At 30.1% G+C, this 19,974-nt stretch overlaps 1 protein-coding gene across 5 annotated transcripts; it reads left to right on the top strand.

Annotated features, from left to right (window-relative positions):
- The first annotated feature begins 3,857 nt into the window (after window positions 1-3,857).
- Window positions 3,858-19,220, top strand: LOC145932594 (uncharacterized). Of its 5 annotated transcripts, none has more exons than XR_014424744.1 (4): window positions 3,858-4,566; window positions 6,009-6,131; window positions 11,976-13,109; window positions 16,466-19,220. XR_014424744.1 is itself a non-coding variant. In XM_083031639.1 (3 exons), exons 1-3 carry the CDS (start codon window positions 4,459-4,461, stop codon window positions 12,267-12,269), a joined length of 477 nt encoding a protein of 158 aa, XP_082887765.1. In that variant the 5' UTR covers window positions 3,858-4,458; the 3' UTR covers window positions 12,270-19,220. The 5 variants fall into 5 exon arrangements, 3 of the variants coding, with proteins under 3 accessions (XP_082887765.1, XP_082887764.1, XP_082887766.1); XR_014424743.1 differs by having other exon boundaries at window positions 11,976-13,114; XM_083031639.1 differs by having other exon boundaries at window positions 6,009-6,083; window positions 11,976-19,220.
- The last annotated feature ends 754 nt before the right edge of the window (window positions 19,221-19,974 follow it).

Genomic DNA, 19,974 nt, shown 5'->3' with positions numbered 1-19,974 from the left:
ATGTATGTATATAAGTATTTAATTTCTCAATTTTTGCTCTATGTTCTTTAAATTACGTTGCGTCAAATAATAATAGCCCTCGGATAGAAAAAAAGTAATATATTATTTTTTAGTTGTTTATACACGTTTATTATAAATTTAATACATGATAAATTTTATGCATTTATTTATATATATGTATAATACACAAATCGATATATATTGATAGTAGGAGTTAAATTTAATTTTATTTAATCTTATTAACAATTAGTAATGCAAATCGTATTATAAGGCGTCATTATATGAAATCATAATTGACACATAATATTTAGCTGGATAATTTTTATGCTAAATTACTTTCTTGTAATAAATATGCTTTATATGTGTTTTTTATATTTTTAATTTCAAATGATTCTATTAAAACATTTTCTATTGTTTTTTCTATAATATTATTTATACAAATAGCATTTTTTACAAACTGGTTTAAACTGGTTTAAATAACAAGTCTCGTTATCATTTATGTTTTTACAATTAGAATCTACAGATCGTTTAGCAGTAAATTATTAATAATTTTTATATGAGCCGCAGAGAATTGACTACATGAAAGATTTATATTTCTACGTCCATGATTACGAATTATATCAAAATATTTTTTAGAGATCTTGATTAATATATTTTTTGTTTTTAAAACTTTTTAGTTTATTATTAACAATTTTCCATACTTTTTGAAATCGAAATAATTGAACGTTCGAATAAGCTCGTCTTCGTTTAATAATATTGCATTTTCTCTTCAATATCCTTTATTTGTGGATTTTATACAAGATCTTTCGCGGATATATTAACGTTTATTTTTTATTAAATTATCTATATTTATTTAAAAAATTATAATTGGTATCTGTATATATTGTTATACATATACATATTAAATTAAAGTACCTACTCTCTAACATGTTCAATATAATGTAAACTTTTTATAAATTTTTTTAGTATGTATCCTGCTATGTAAGCAATATTTCGTTTTCTTATATTCTGTTATAGAAAACGAAAATTGTGCATATGAAAAATAATCATGATTTCGATGTGTTAAAAATAATCTCTGTGAAAAAAAATGTCTCAAAAATATTCATCCAATTTTTATATGAATTTGAATTCGATATTGATTGATGATGTTAATCGAATCTTTTGTTAATGGAATATATAATATAGAAATTTCTTCTAAATAAGATACAATTGCCAGTTTTGTTTTCTTTTATTTAAGTATGTATAATATTATATTAATTATTTTTGAAAGCAGATTCTTTTGAATTGCTTTATCGTAGTGTTATTGTATCCACTATGCAATCATTATGCTACTAAAAATTAATTTTAAGTGATTCTAATTGATTTTATACATTGATATGAATGTGTCGACTTTTGAAAAGATTTTATTTGTTCTTACCAACAATCGATAGTGCAAATTGTATTAACGGTTGACAAAGTCACAATTGACATATGATAATACCTTTTGCTATGTGTGTGGATAATAATTTTTTTCCTATGATTTTTATATTATTATTTATATTATTATTATTATATCATATATTAGTACTTATATATACATATATATATATATATATAAATAGAGAAGATATAAAATATATCTTTATTTTTTTTATAAATATTGGACATTACATTGTCAAAAAAAGAAAATAATCACAAAAAATTTATTATTTTATTTGTTATGTATTATTTTATTTCTACTATAAGGATTGTGTGTAATGCATATAATAATATATACATATATGCATATATAATTATGTTCGCGCATATTATTATAGTATATATTACATATTTACTTATAACTTATAATATATCTTAATGTAGCTATAATATTAGAAGTGTGTATATGTGTGAAAGAGGGAGGGGATATTGATTTCCGATTTCTGTTATACATATATTGTCAGAGGGTTAAATTTTATCATGTTTCGGCGAATTTTCAACTATAAAATCACGTGATATGCAACAAAGTATATATGCGCTTACAAATACGAGTCGTTATAATTTGATGTAATTTGAATAATTTTTTTTATCGCAAAATATGAACTCAAAATATGAGCGTAAAATCCGAGTGACATTTTTCTACGTTTTTCGTAATTATTCACTTTTACGCGATATTGAGATAAATTGCTTGTAAAGCGTTTGAAGAATTTTAAGTATAAATATATCTTTCATTATTAAGTATTTTTAGTTATTAGATTTATAGATTTAGATATATTAATTTATGAAAAAGATTAATCATTAGCATGAAATATTTTAGAATGAATACTTGTAATAAAAATGAATACTTCTACAATGATTAATTTGTTGGTGCATTTATCGAGGAAATTGAGGAAAATATTATAGTTTCGTCAGCGGTTTGTGATGAGATGCAATTCATTAATTAATGAATAATAGTATACTGTTATAATATTATCATTAATTCATATGCATGTTATATTAAGCACATTGTATTTACAGTAATAATAAATTTCTTTTGCCTCTCGTTTTAAGGTCATTTAAAGTCAATTTTAAGTAAATTCGCATATTTTTGTATTGCATTTAATCGAGGACAGATTATGATAATCATTGATAATGAATTCTTTTGAAAGAGTGTTTAATATTTTTTTTTACATCCGTTCATTCTTGATAAATTATATTTGATAGTGTAGGCTGTTAAATAATAGTGTTGAGATATATGACGTATTACATAAGCTATAAGCTATATATGTTTACGTCATGAGCGTTGCATTCAGCAAAAAAAAAAAACCTCTTTTTTGGTTCCATGTATGTGGACAATTACTTTTTATTTATCTCGATATTTTGTTGTTTCTGCTGTATTTTATTTGTTTCTATAATATATTTATATTTGAAATATTTATTGTAAAGCATTTTACTAATTTTAAATATCTAATTTCAAATATTTATAAGTTTAAAAGTGTATGTTTTGTTATTTAACTATTAACATGTTAAATTATACAATTCGTGCGTTGCTCTAAACGAATTATTACGTGTTTGTTAATCACAGTATTATCAATAAGTATAACTTTTCTGCACTCTATCGATTTAAATATCTATATTTAATTTACATTTTGCCTTCGTTCTAAAGTGTTACATGTCGTATCGTATAATTTTGCTAATCATGCTAATTGTTTTATATATACTTTCAACAATTTTACCTAATTAGTTTCAAGTTTTTAGAGCTTGTTTGCAGCTACGTTTAATATCAAAAATTAAAATACGGTTCACCGAATATCACCCTTTAATAGTATAATTATAACTTTAATAAATAGTTTATCTTTGTTTTCTCTGTCATTTCTATAAATGAAATATAAGAACAACAAATTCAATTCATTTAGTATTTTTAATTCAATTTTGAAATAGAATACACATATTTTTACAAATCTATTTAAGTAAGAATTTTTTTATTTAATGTTAAAAATTAAGAGGTGACATAATATTGCGAGCCAAAAGTGTTTTGGTTGAGGAACTTCTCAATTTCGGAATCGTTGAAAGAAATTCATCATTAAATGACAGATTGGCGCGTAATCAAAGTGTGTAGTCGGTAATCGTAACTTTTCGCATTATATACCGGCTCTTCGGAGATTCAGGTATCTCCGGACATTTAATGAATCTATATACCTGCTCCCACATACTCCAGCGTACGCCTACGCGAAACAATATTGCGCGCCGCCAAAAATTCAATCCGACACGTCACGCTGCTGTGTGTATCAACATTGAAAAATCAATGGTAACCCGTGACGTAGGTGTCCCGCCTCAATGATGGCCAATGAGTGCGCGCGACTATCCCCTCCACTCGTTTGCAAGTACGTTGCTTATTCACACGCAGACCGGCGTGCTCATTCTGCAGCGAACTGCCGCATCGAACAGACGTGAGTTCTGAGATATTTGTCGACAAAAAAAAAAAAAAAAAATAAAGACGACAAGCCGATAAATTACAGAAAAATACATATCGAGCAGATATAACAAGGCGGGCGCATCGCAGGAAACGCACTTGTGAAAGCGCAACGTGTATGCAGTTTTCCAGCCAGCTTGTCATCCGGACTTGTCAACAGCGATCGTCATAGCAGATCGAAAAGCCGAGCGATACATCGACGATTATCAATAAGGCGCCAGCGCGCGAAATCGATTTTTTTCGACGAATTGACGTGATTGCGATTTAAAAATTTGCGGGACGAGCTAGATCTCGTAGCGAAAAGTCGCGAGGAACGTCATCATCGAGGAGTATCGACAGACATCGAGAGAGTGAGGATTATCTCTTTTTAAAACGCGGCGAGGTGTCTCGTGCGTGTTGAACTTTCTAGAACCGTTGCGAGAGAGAGAGAGAGAACAGACGAAAGAGAGAGGCAAAAGGCCGACGAGAGATAGAGACGGGATAGTGAGTGCGAAGAGTCGACGGAAGGAGGAACAGAGTAAGAGAGTGTACGCGCACCGGTGGACGAGATGGCGTTTATGATGCCCGTGGTGAAAAACGAATGGGACATTTACAAGACTAATCGCAGCCGGCGCTCGTCCGAGTGTTCGAATCCGCAGGCCTGTCGTAGCAGAAAGGTGAGTGATAAAAAAAAAAAAAAATATCTATTATCTGTGTGCTACAGAACAATTAGCAGTTTTTACAACGCGTGAGTAACGCAATGCTCTCTTTATTGATAGTCAAGTTGATAGTCAAGTTGAATATTTAAGTTAAAAACACATGTATATTTATAGCTTCTTTTGTGTTCTCTTATTTAAAATAATAAATAAAAATTTGTAAAGTAAAATGTGACTAATATAGTAAAAAAAAAAAATATATTTGCTAAAAATGTAAAAATTATTGTAAAACACTACTGTTCTGCAGAACAATAGAGCATTAGTTAAAAAACGCTGTATTTTAAAGTAACATACAGTTGCTTTTTGCAAACTTTAAATGTAAACATGTACTATAATATAGTAGCACATGGCAGTATATTATGGATGGTATTTAAAGAGAATAAATATAAGATATATATATATATATATATATAATATAATATAATATATATATATATATATAATATAATATAATATATATATATATATATATATATATATATATATAATATAATAAACGTTGAGATTATATATATATATAAAATAATTATAAAATGTAGAAAATAAATTAGAAATACATTAATAAGAAAAAGGCAAAAAAGATGGAAGAGAGAGGAAAAGAAAGATGTTGAAGCAAATTTCTACGCTATGCACAATTTTTTTATAATGATCATATTTGCAAGAGTATAATTCAATCATTTATATTGTACGAATCGTGACTTTGCGATGTCAAGTCATCAAAAAAAAAACAAATCGAATGTTTATATACATAAATTCTCGCGCGTAATTATTTTGACACATACAATTTCAAACACATATTTTTCTGAGGTAATTTTAATTTGGAAAATAATATATAGCATAGTGAATCTATAAATATAAGAACTATTCATATTGACAGCGTGATCAATTCCTAATGACGTAATTGTTCTTCTCCTTATTGTTAAATATTGTATTACTTGCTGAGAGATACTTATTAAGAATAATAAAAGAAAAAAACAAACTTTTAGTTTAAAAATAGATAAAACAGAAATTTCTCGTTAAAATTCGGATTGTCAGCTTTTATGTAAGATGCGATTGCACGAATCGATGACTTTTAACTTAACAATGCTGGCGCCTGCCGGTCTTGATGCGTCATTCGTGCATTGTAGTGTATTTACTAGCGCGAAAACATTAAAATTTATGCCAGCATAACAAAATTTTCTTATGCATCTAAAGAAAATTATGTGCGTATTCTGCCGAACGCATCTTTTCGAGATTACGGATCGACGAGTTGACATTCATCGCGAAAGAATACATGTATTGTGCGTGAAATTTGTGATTGACCATCGTCAATCGTTACATTGCTCAAAATTGTGAAATGATGAAAAGACAATAAGATGAAAATCGAGGAAGAGTGCAGCATTGCATGCGCAATTTTTTCACAGGTCTGGCGAACTAGCAGGCACAACCGTCTTGCAAAGTGCGGCACACCTGATCACCCTTCTGTCTCGATTTTTATGGTAATCGGCCAGCCTACCTTTGCGCGATCTTCCAGCTTGTACGACAAGGTGTTTATTTTGAAAACCAAGTTTTGTGTGTCACATTAACTTATTAGAAATAAAGTAGAATTGTTAATTGAGAGAGGTATGCAAGAAAACTGTTTTAACAAGAATTTTAAATTTGTCGTTCTTTCGAAATAAACGCCTTAACTTTCATAGCTCCAAAAGATATCAGTATCTACGCTTACGAGTTTCTATAAAATGTCATTTGTAATATATACATGTATTATTAATTTTTTTTTAATTAATTATCAATTTTTAAATAATATTTGATACATTACAGAGAGAGAGAGAGAAACAAAGAGAGAATAAAAAGAAAAAGAAAGAGATAATAATTAAAAAAATAAACATGTTATTGTTCTGTTTATGCAAATCGACGATTGATTTCTTTGGAGTGTTATGAAAGTTATATAACTCTTCTGTCAATATAAAGATTGCAACTTTACTGTTTTTTTTATTATTCTAATAAGAATATTCTGCCTTTTTAAAAATATTTTTTTTGTTATATTGTGTACATTGTATATATTTGTTATATTGTTTTATTTTATATATTGTGTATATCCTTCAATATATAATTGTGTATATGTATACACCTAATTCTTTGTTAACGACAAAAGGACAAATTTATTGCTATTTTAATGTGCCCTTTAAATACAGGTCTGTCTTTCAAAAATAAGGGTCGATTGTTCCACCTTCTTGATAAGTTTTACTCGACAGGTAGCATATTTTCGTTTCTTTTCAGATAAGTTCTAAAAAAGAGACGAAGATATGCTATCTGTCGGATAAAACTTAACCAAGAAGTTGGAACAACAGGAAGAGAATCAACTATATAAATATAATATATATTATATAATTTATAATATATATTATAATACTAGATAATATAAATTTATTTAAACATGAGATTAGTTTTTTCACGTTAAGAATTAATTAAAATATTAATTATAATTATATTTTGATTTAAGTTTGTTATTAAAGCAAATTTAAATTTTGTCATATTGAGATTTTATTGTTATATTTAAACTTTTGCAAAATAATAGAAATGAAATTTATCATTCATGATATACGCACATATTATATAGAATCTCTTTTTTTTTACAGACCTTGTATATACATATAAAATCTCTTATTATGTGTGTGTATAATACGGATTCAGATTTGTCTTAATACTGTTTGCTAAGCTTTTGCGATGTATACGTTTTCCATGAATTTTTAATGACAGTTTTTATAATTTTCCATTTTATAACTTTCTGTTTTGTTTGCGTGTTGTTTTCAAATAAAAAAAAGTTGATTTTTTACATGAATATATTGCCGACAAGAAAATAATTTAACATGTAAAGAATTAATTTTTAATTGAATATCTCAAATTAAATTCCATTTATTTGAAACTCATTCAGACTTGAGTGAAAAACAAGATTTTGTTATTTATACTTGTGAAGTTTAACTCGCAAGAGATATTTGGTCTTCAATATATTAAATTAAATTATTTTTATCAGTTTTGTACATTAATGATAATTTTGCATTAAATTAATTTCAAATTCAATATAGAAATTTTTTTTACTGAGAGGAAGTGATGCATTTCATACGTGTCATAAAAGAATTTGATAATTTTCTTCAAGTTATATAAAGATTAGATACAATTTTTTTTTTCTCACATAACCAGTATATTTAGCAAGGTATATCAGTTTTTGCTGACGTTCTTGGCAGATAAAAAATAATTTTAAAAAAGTTGGATTCTCACGAAATCATTGCCGTAAAAGATCATCTCGCCACACTCAAACCGGTTTTCTTTAAGCGTCGCTAAACGCCCGGTAAAACTGTGTTTGCAGACACTGAATAAGCATAGTCAATGACGAGTGACGATCGAAACCACGTGTCTTACGGATAAATATACGCTGGTCACGAGTGTATTTTTATCGCGACGTAAGCAGTTATGCGCACAATGCCTAATTGCAAGTGGTACGCGGCACTTATCGCGCTCATAAATGTTATTGCAAACATTATATTGCCGATGACATTGCGACCGTCGATCTTTATGTTTATCATTCTTATGTATGACTTAAAGAAAAATGCAGTAACGGTGATAGAAGATATTATAGTTACGATATAGATAATTACGATTTTAATTAATAAAAGCAGTATACAATATTTATAATACGCTAATTGATGTACAAGATTTTTGGGTATATTAATTTCATATCGTAATTCCATAATACAAAAATCTTTATATATATGCAAATGTATTATTATTTTTATTCGAATATTTTATACATTTGACGGATATATTTATTTAGAAATAAAAATTTCATAGGGCATAAAATACAAGTAACTGAATATAAAAGAAATTGAATAGGCGTAATAATGACAAATATGGCAATTATCATGAAATTTTATCATGAATCATGCTTTTCGACAGTTTCAAACTGATTTTATTTGCGACATAAATTTAATGCGGAATATATCTGTAATGTTGTAAAGATTAAGAGGTTGCATAAGTTGTTTTCAAATTTATGCGGAAGAGAAATATATAGATTTCGTCCAATTATTTCTAACAAAAAGATGTTGCTGAAGGTTTAGGTTCTACACGCAAGGTACTTTACATCTGTGACGCGATATTGCGTAAGCATATGGTTGTCGGTTTCGCAATGTATCGTGCAGTTTCATATGGATTCGTCTTTGTCAAAACTTCGTTATCTGTTGTTCCATTTATTCTATAATCACACTTAAGACAATGACCATTTAAAGACGATTTAAATATTACGTATTACTTTATAATCTCTCTCTCGTTGACAGTTTAATTTTTCGGATAATCAATTAGCAACGCTGATATAATAAAACGTTTGCATTTCTGAAGGAAACTATTATTAATTTCTATATGTATATTATAATTTATATATAATTCTATGAATCAACACACATTCAAGATTTATTATTTATTATTATTTTAATTGATTATTTTTTTATCTATTTATCAAGAGAAAAATCTAGTCTTTTTTGACCTTGTGATTATCAAATAAATTAGAAATATTTTGAGATAATTTTTAAAGTCGGCTATTATACGTGCTTGTGTGTGTGTGTGTGCGTGTGTGTGTGTGTGTGTGTGTGTGAGAGCGTGTGTGAGCGTGTGTGTGCGCGCGTGTGTGCGTTTACATATGAATGAGTGAATAAGATAAGAAATAGATTCAGAAATGTGAGATAAGAAATAAATAGTGTATATGTATATATGCATGTGTGAGATAAGAAATAAATTGATTGGGAAGAGCACTAATTTTTATTTTTTTTTATTTTAAATTAAATTATTTCTTATTTTTAATAATTATAATTATATATTTTGTAATTATAACTTTTATATTATCTGACAATAAAATGTTACACATTAAATAATAATTATACGTAATTAATTTGATTAACATGAAGGGAAAAATATTAATTATTATTATAAATATATTATTATCAAAAAGATAAAAAAAAATAAATAGAATATACAAAATATAGAATAACACACACACACACACACACATAATGCATATGTTTTATTTATTATAAATACTATATACTTTTATAATATATTACATACAATCGAGAGTATTTCCGTTATTTGGGATATTTTTAACTCGTTTGTGTGTCTTTGATGTTAATTTTAACTATAAATTATATAGTTTTTATATTGTGCGCACTTTTTATCTGCACAACATGTGCGCTTTGTCATGATACAATTATATTGCGCATATTCGCGTGTTTTCTTTAGTATTATATAAACTATAAATTATAATAGACAATATATATCAATTATCAATAGAAATAAAATATTTTAATCTAATGCTGTGGATTTATATATCGTGACAAATTTATATATGCATTTAAATTTTATACAAATCTATCTTTTTAAGATGTTAATTACTTATTGATCGAATAGAAATATTAATTAATAAAATAAAATTTAATATTATAAATTAATGTTATGTTACATTCGGATTTTTAAAATTATTTATGTAGTTTATATCAAAATTTCGTAAACGCAATTGTACATATTTTGAAATATCTATTATTAATCATTTTTGATAAAAAATTGTGTATGCAAAATATTAGCTACCAATAATAGAAACAAAATTAGAATATTTATTTATTGCATACGGTTGACAAATTCAGTATATCAATAAACCTTAAACAAATAAACAAGCAAACAAGTTTTGAATATCTGTTCCTGAACTTGCACGGTGATAGTATTATCAGTAATCGATAGCGAATGATGTTCCTATTTTCAATACTGCTATTATTATCTCATATAACGCTTCAATAAAAGGCTCTTTATAAATACGAGTGTTTCTATCGGGGATAGGTGAAATTAAATGAGAATATATAGGCGATATACACCGCTTGTGCACGTGTCGTGTTTTGTTTGTCATATGGATTATGTAATTATACGCAAGCGAAATCGATGTACAAATTCATTGATGTTGAAATGAAACCAGGGACAAGTTAGGGCAATAAACATTGTATCTATAGAGAAAAGTTATATATTTATTAAGAAAATTTCAGATAATTTATATATTTTAATAAATAATCTTTATATTTTATCTTTATTAAAACTTTAATAAGATTTTTCCAAATTAGAAATTATTATAAAAGATAATTTTATTATTATTTATAAATAAAAAATAAAAAACTCATACAATTAGCTAGGCTAAAATTAAATAAAAATTTTTTAAAACGCATAATTAAATTTGTACCAGAATACAAGGATGTATAAATAGATATTTCATATAACAAATTAAACATAAAGTAAATAAAAAATTGTGATTTAATCAAACAATTTTTGATATTAAAATTTTAAATGCGGCTTAATATAAATTGCTTTAAGTCGATAGCGATAGATTAGAATCATTCTTAGTTAGTATGTTATGTCGTCGTAACATGATCTTACCTGCCGCCATTATACATATATCTATGTATAAAAACAGGGAAGCATTAGTTACAGAAAACAGATCTGGTCTAATGGGCCAGCTATCAACTTCTATTGTGATGCGAGCGCATGATTGTAGGTTTGATGTGCATTCGTGTGTGGAAAAGTGCGCATGCATAATACATGACATGATATATTTTTTTATTTTTATTGCACTTTGCTGAATAATGGATAAATTAGTTTGCGTTGAAAGTAAACGCACGTAAAATTTATTAAAATTAATCAATTAAACAGATGATATTGAAATTTAGGAAATTAATTTATATGGAAAGATATCTATTCTTATATGATTATGTGTCAAAATAATTTTGCAAACATAATTTATATAATATTAGGATTGCCGCTGCTTTCACTGTTCGTACATCGAATAACGAATGAAAAATGCGTGAAGTCAGTTATTATAGACGATATGATTGCGCATCGTGATTTCGTGATGAATATTAAACAGAATTTGGATGAAAGTTGACGGATTTGAAAGGCAGATTACGCGATTAAAGAGTAGTTGTAAAGCAATGATAGAATGATAAAAATTTTGCTGACAAAGGTCAATTGTGGTTCATAATTCACTGTTGTAAGTTGATAAATTATATATCTACCTCTTGAAAACTGACAATAATATAATTATTAAAATAATATAATAATTCTTTGAAAACAAGTTTAGTTCTCTTTTCGCTTTGTGTGCTCTATAGGAATGGAGATTTTATGTAAAGTTTCAATGTGAAAATTTTCTTTTAACAAATGTATTATTTTTGACGCTGCTTATTTCATAAATAAGTACGCATTAATTAATAAAAGCTTGTTAATTGGTGATCGTATTTTTATGGAAAAATTTTATTCAAGGAAACTCCCTCGTGCCCCTTTAACCCGAAATATCCCTTTTCTGTTCGCAGGTGTCCGAATGTTCCAAGTCGGAGGGTCCGTCGTTATCGACCTCCCCGGGTTCCGATTTCCTGACCTCACCGGCGCATCGATCCGTGCCGTTAACCTCGCGGCACTTTTCAAGGACATCCTCGAGGGCGTCTCAGAGTTCCCTGCAGAGTCCGAGCAAAAGCACGAGCACGTCGCCGCCGAAGACCGGCAGTTCGAGTTCCCTCAACAAGTTCCATAATCGATTGGTCGACAAGCTGAAGCGCTCGCTGAAGAAGGCGGAGGACTGCGCGGAGGATCAGCGAAATTTATCGTGAAACAATCAAGGGGTTTTGGGCCGGCCGCCTGTATCCGGCTCGAAACCAATCGAGATCCGACGCACTTCGGCACCCGCTACTACATCCGAGGCGAGTCGCAACGTGGCAGCACGCTCGTGTCCGGATCCGCCTTCAGCTTGGTAGAGAGGAAAGAACACGAGAAAGGAGAGGAAGCGAGAGAGAGAGAGATGATGATGATGGAGAAAGAGCGCGAGATGTGCATTAGAGGGGAAGAGATCGAAAGGGAGAGGAAGAATGCATATATGAGAATGAAAATCGACGAGGTGAAGGAAGGAAGAAGAAGAGCGAGGAGATCAACTTTCGCCTGTCGTACGTTCGAAAGCGAGCGCGAAACGAGTTTATTAGCTTAACACGAGCAAGAAGGAAGAAGAGCAGGATGATCCTCGAGTCGTTATTTTCGGCCCGTTGGATGTCGACAGTCGATCGTGTCAAGGATCCTCACGGGTCAAGAGATACCTCGGTCGAGCGATCGGACGATGGGAAGAGCCTCGGTGAACACTCGAGAGAATGAAGAGAGATGTTGATTGCGACGCTTAAAACAACAGCGAGTTGTGCGACAACTTCGAGGCAACGTAAGGAGGGAAAAGTATCAGAGGATCAGATTTATCCTGTAATACTCGTGGATAAGTCGGAGAATTTGATCGAGAGGGTGAAAGAAGGGAAATGGAAGACGAAGAAGGAAATAATCTCGAAAGAAACTTACAACTGATCAATGAATGACGAAGCATCGAATCTCTCTCGCGGCAGAGATTTCGGAAGTGAACTGAAGATCATCAGCGTTTGAAGGATAATCGTTGGAGCGGTGGCAGCGCTAATGAAGTAAGGTATATAACAAACATGTCTATGTCGAGATTATGTATCGAGATATATTGCGCGTCGCGGAATATTTTATTGAATGTTGCAAGCTCGTGGTCAGTCGAGAAAAAAAAATAGTCACTTGTGTTGTCAGACCTAAAAGCTAAGTTCCTTCATCGCGCACGAAATCGTGCGCATAGCGTTCTATAAATATATGTTGTTCTCTTCCTAAAACATAAAACAATTGAAGCGAAATCGAAGAAAGAAAGACATTCAGCGGGCGTGAAGGAGTTTCCGGTTTGGTCGGTCGACCACACATACTATATATCTGTGCAGATAATATCTAAGAGATATAAGTAAAGATATTCAAAAGAGATGCTTTAATCTTTTAAACAAGTGTGTGAGAAAACCGTTTCTTGTGAAACATATTCTTCTAAATGTTCTTATCTTTCACAGACGTCTTTCGAATATCTTTTAGATATCTGTTAAGGACCGATGCGTTTTTGATTTCTTCGCCAAATTATTACTTCGTGCTAATCATAAAGGAAGCAGAACGTAAAAAAAATCCCCATTTAAAATATCTAATTAACTTTCTCGCAACCTAAACTGAAGAAACGTCCTCTAATCAGTACGTCATGCAAAAACTGTTTAAGAATAGAAGCTCGTATTCTCAGCGCGCTAAATATGGGGCTCTGTCCAATTGTGAGTACGTTATTTATTTGCTTAATACGAGGAATGTTTTTTTTTCACGACGTATAATGGGGACAGAGTTGAATGCGCGATGAGAATAGGGGTCAAAATATAAAGAGAGAAAGAGAGAGAGAGTAGCTAGCGTAAAAAGAATCGTGAATATTCTTTGTTTTTATCGTGATATCAAACTGAGAACAATAGTAAGGCTCGCCTGTTGTTCGAATTGGGATCGAGTTTACGTGCCGGAAATAGCAGTTTCTCGCCTTTACGGGATATCAGGGCCGTGCAGGAAAAAAAGAGCCGTGCATATATGCGTGTGAAGTTTTAAAAGACACGAAATAAACGTGCACACACGCGTATATCCTTCGAATCAGATCACGAGCGAACGGAGCCTAAGAAAAGCGCTTATTTTCACATATGTATACATCCCGCGCTATTCGACGTCACGCAAAATTAGTTATTAGTATACTTAGTCCTCGCATAAGCATATTCGTCCTCTAGGGATTAGTTTTCTCTCGTGCTCCCCCCTCTATATATCAGAAAATCTCCGCTGGAAATCGCGCCGGAATATTGCAAATTGCAATGCAAAGCGTGTTTTTATGCCTAGAATAACATGCATCAATATACGAAAAAAAATAACTTAGTCTAATACGAATTTTATTGCATGAAAAGACTTAAAATAAATTTTAAAATAAATTTTTTCTTGGATTATTTTTTTTAACGAGTAGTATTAATTTTCCGCGATTTTTGTCAAGGTAATTAGAAACGTATTTAAATTAATTTTAAACAACTTGCAATTATTGATGTCTTAATAAACGATATTGTTAATTGCTCGCGCTTTGTAGCGTATATGATAGTAGTACGCTAACGTACACGCCGGAGAGTTTATGTAGAGAAGCATGATAGATACATCCGGTACCATTAAAGCATTTTGCTGTATATAACACGCACATATAAAGGCGCGATATCATTCCGGAGATTTCCTCTAAATCGCGGCGCTCGCGCGCGAACCGGATGAAGATATTTTCTTAAATGAATCGCATTTGTCACACATCATCGAAGATGTAACAACGTTTCTCCCGAGGTTTCTCTCTACCTCGCGCACGAGTTATATATACATATATTTGTATTTGTTGTTTCGCGTCGTCGCTCTACAAGCGCTTGTTAATTTTTTCATGTAATATATATACATATATAGTGTATTATTTCGTTATAAAAATTATCGAGTCGGTTGGGCAGAAAAAGATGCGGGAAGGGGACTTGTGTCCTTGCATCGAGGATTGCACATGTTGCAAAGGACGTCGAGTGTTACGAGGAAAGAGCAGCTGCTTCTGTCATGAAAATTTGGACTCTTCTGTTATTGGTTAATTAAATAGAAGAAAATCATTTTCTCTTAAACTTACAGTTTATAATATTAATTATTAAATGTACAGTCGAATTTTCTAATTTGTAGAAATAATTAGATGTTGCTTTCTAAATCATACAACTCGCTACGATATGAAAAGGAGAGAAATGTTTATTTAATATTGACGTGCGTGTTAGTAATGAGCGTGTAATATTTTTTCTGTTATATTACTGACATGAAACGGTTAAAATGGTTCAACTTATTAGTAATAATTATTTTGTGATAAATAAAAATTAAATTGTTAAATTTCCAAATGAATAAAATAGATTAAAAAATTTTTAATTAGAAATACAAGATTAATAATTACAAGAAAGATAAAATTATTATAAAAACATATAAAGTGCAAATATTCTATATTCTCAACAGTGTTATGAAATTTGATCATTTAGCTGTTATATAAATTTTAATTAAAGCGCGTAATGATTTTTTTTTTAATAATTAGATAATAAAATGCTAATTCTTATAACACTCGATTCTTTGCGCCCATTTACAGTTATTCTGGTTTAAAGGATATATTTAGCGCGCTTTCTTTCTATCGGTTGCGTATATCGGAGATTACGAACTGGGAGCAATTAAGTGATGCCGCATGTAATTCTGTGATACCGTATAAGCTAAGGTAGAATTACTCTGCAACGATTAACGGATTAGAGAGAGGCGATTATGGTGAGATATTAAAGTTAGGACGAGATTCGTACGAACGCTTCGATTCTTCGTCGATCGCGAAACCCGCGTTATTCGAAAACCGATATGACAAATTTCTTCTTGATTGGGCTAAAAAAAACACGAGAGAACTTTAGCATGAAAGAGCTCCAGTAATTTTTTTTCTCTGCAAAGAGAGAAAGAACAACGTTGCTTTCAAAACTTTTCGAAAAAAATGATAAAAAATTCTGGCGCACGAGCATTTGAAGTCGTTTACGTCCGTCTTAACGTGTATATAAAGATTAAGTCTGAAAAAAAAAAAAAACATTCCGAAAGCGTCTATCGATTATTTCGAGAGTACAACGAAAGTTATTTATTTTTAATTAATAATGACAAACAGTTTTTGGAAATATAATTACTTGGCATGAATGTCGATCTAATTCGATTTAATATCTATTACAGGAAATAAAATATTTTTTTTCTGTTGAGTTTAATGTGCTATAATTGCAAGAATGAATTAACATACGTCGGTTTACGCTTTCGGATTCACATCAGATTTAAGAGAAAACTTAGTTGATAGATATCGTGCGGAAAATTTTGAAAATTTACGTAGCTCAACCTGCATTTCTCTCTTCTTCGGGTGCAGATGGCAGGGGAACGAAGAAAGGGGAGAGGAAAGAAAAAAGAGAGCAAACGACGCAGAAAAAACCACAAGAAAGAGAGACAGAATTGTTTGCGAACATCGGGGTTAGTGTGTGATCAATGATTCGGAAATCATCATTTTATATATATTGAGATGCATACCGGATAATTTCCAAAAGTTGCCGCTTTATGTAAGACTGCTTTAGTGAAACAAAAAAAAAAAACAGAAACAAAAAGTATAAATATCGATATAAGACAATTTAGGGCATCGTGGTGCTGAACGGAGCATTGGGATACGCGATATTCGATGTGGGCCCGTATTAAAATATTTATCCACAGTATAACATTGGAGACATATTACATTCATTATACATATATAATAATTTTTTATATAAAAAATATATATTATATCCCTCTGTCTAGAGTATTTTATATGTCACGCAAATTTTCGCACAACAAATTGATTAAGCTACTATTTTAAGATTGAAAGTCTTTTTGACATTTGGATTTATACTGTCATAAATTTGCTAATTAATTAATTAAATTTAATTGTATAACCTTTGGATATACAAGCGATATAGATGTAGATTTTTATTTTCTTTTTATCTCCATTCACATTTAGTATTTTATTTCGTGAGTAAGTTCACGGTACTGCCATTAATGCGAACTCTGGGCATCAGGACCCAACTCGTGCGCGTGTCCCAAGGTTTCGCCGATTGATTCGTACTGATTAGAAAAATGGTGTTATTAGAGTTTAGAGATTGGCGAGATATAATACGATCTATTTATTATTATGGCGGCCTCGGACCGCGGAGTAAACGTGGATTGGAATTTTTTTTTCAATAAGATTGTCGAATTTCATATTTAAATGTCTGTTGCGTTGATTTAGATCTTTTTTCTAGGAATATAAATAGATAAAGAGGGAAATACATATATTTCCGTTTAATATTGCATAATCTCTCGATCCACTTTCATTCTACGGTCGCAACGCGATTGCAAAGCTATATATATACACGTGCAGATATATGTATACATATATATATATATAGGTAAAATATATATATATGTATGCATACATACGCGTAATATATGTGCATATTATTTATTACGCGACGACTTGACTATTTTTTGTATTACTACTACTGTTTTATGGTTATTTGTTATACCTCACTCGGGACATTTTGAGCGGATTTTTAGCGCGTGTTTGAGGAGAAGCACCGTGACTTTTGCGAATTTATACAGCGGAAATAATTTTTCCGTATCTCTTCTTTTTTATGGCTATTTTAGGTATAGACATTGAACATTAAAATCGCCGTAAATCACATATGTAAATTATAACCATTACTCTTGACAATGCACAATGTATATGACTATGAAAAAAGACTATTAATTTATTTTATCTTCATTAATAAAGACAGATTTGGATTTATTTCTAAAGTATTTTATCACCAAAGAATTAATTTAGGCTCAGCGGAAAAAGAATTATCTTGTAAAAGTTGTACTTGTTGGACGAAGCCCAACATCGTCGTCGATTGCTCAAGTACTTTCTCCTCACTCACGACGATTGAATATCACTGCCAAAAGCCCAAGATTATAATAAAGTAACAAAAAAAAAAAAAAAGTAGCGTAGCGGCGTGGGGTCCGACCGGACCCTGCATTTCACATGACGGTGCGTTCGGTCGCATCGTCCCTCTCATCTGTTCTACCCTTTATTCTCACACATACATTGTCTCTCCAATTTATATATGAACATATATATTTATTTTTCGACAGATAGCGACTTATGTTGTTGAAAGAATCCGTACCGTTCGCTATTTTTCGTGTGACTTTTAGCGCCGATGACGATACCAATTCTGGCCATTATAATTGTACAATTTATATTTTTTACTCCGAGTCTTTCTCTGCAATATGTAGGAAAAAAAAGATTGTAAAATAAGATAAACAGTACAAAGAGGAACATGAGTTTTAAAAAACATGAGTTAACATTTAAGAAGCCATCATAGTTCTGACATTTTTTTAAAGAAAATAAAAATGTTGGAAAAAAAATCTTCGTGCAATAAGCTTTTATAAATGCTTATAGAATACAGAATTATAATAGCGACGGACACTGCAATGCTTGACTTATATACTTTTATAAGTACATTTATGCATAAATCGATCATAAATCAAAGAACTCGATTCTTACTACTTATTGATGCAAATCCTATTTTATTCATTTTTTTATTATGCTGTTTTGAGAAAATTTTTTTATAGAATATACTTATTCCTGTGTGTTTATATCTGTTATTATGCTGATGTTCTTAATTATTCTGTTTGTCATACACGATAATACAGTGTAATTATGTACGTAATTTGCATTTTTAACGCGATGATTCACTATAAGGGAAGTATTGGCATAAAATCGAGATTCAGTTTCACTTTCGCAAAGACGAAGGCAAGTTACCGTATCGTCGTCGAGATCGCTAATTATCTGAGAATTTCGTAGTCGGAGAGAGATGGAAGCGAAAGCGAAACGGTGGGCGCACATTCCACATGTGTAACGATTATACATACGTGTGTAAAAGTAATCATCTGTAGAGTTTGATAGGGAATTCATACAAACACACACGTACACACGGGCGTGCGAGATATTATATTGGAAGATTATAAATGAATAATATATCTGAAGTTTTCGAAGCTTACATAATAGACTTCGGTTTATCATTATTATGTATCGTCATTTTTATGTCATGTTCAATAAATGAGTTTTAAACTGCTTACATTTGTCTATCCTTCTTTCCTAAAACTATTTGCGGCAATATAATTATGTATAAGATATTGAAATATGTAAGTATGTGCACAGTATATAAATATACTTATGATATTATGACGAAAATAAAGAAAAGAGATATTTCGAAATATGTTCATATAATAACGAAAACTAGAACCTTTACTTTTTGCAGCAAATCTCAAAATTTTCAATTAAAATTGATATCTATAATACAGATTTATATTTTTAGTCTTATATTTTTAATTAAAGAGAGAGTATATCTGTACAGTATAATTCTCAAATAAACGATATGCTTTAAGAAAGATATAAATTATATATAATACATAGAAATAAAAGAAAAACAGCTTAAGTATTAGTTATTAATTATCTCATTTTCATATATATACACATATACATATATATGTATACATATATGCATGTATATAGAGAGTTTTACAATAATAATACAATATATAATCTTTATAAGAACAAGAAATAGAAAATTTTTAATGCTTAGTATTGCGTATTTTGTAACCGTTCGAAATATGACAGATGACTCTTCATTTTTTTAACGTTAAAGAATATAAACCATGATTTGCTTTATGTAAAGCGATGAAGCAATAGCAAGGAAGTAATAAACTTGATATCAATAACCGTGACTAATTCATTCGGGAAATAATCTGTATATAAAATGAATCATTATATTGATGGTATCATTAAAATAAAATTTTTTGCCTTATTCAGAAGTAACAAAGTTCAAATGA

This window comes from Prenolepis imparis, unplaced genomic scaffold (assembly GCF_030444845.1).
Source record: "Prenolepis imparis isolate NDT839.2.m4 unplaced genomic scaffold, iyPreImpa1.0 SCAF_2, whole genome shotgun sequence".
In the NCBI taxonomy this organism is placed as follows: domain Eukaryota; kingdom Metazoa; phylum Arthropoda; class Insecta; order Hymenoptera; family Formicidae; genus Prenolepis; species Prenolepis imparis.
The sequence above is the reverse complement of the archived record's forward strand: the minus strand, read 5'-3'. Positions and strand labels throughout refer to the sequence as shown.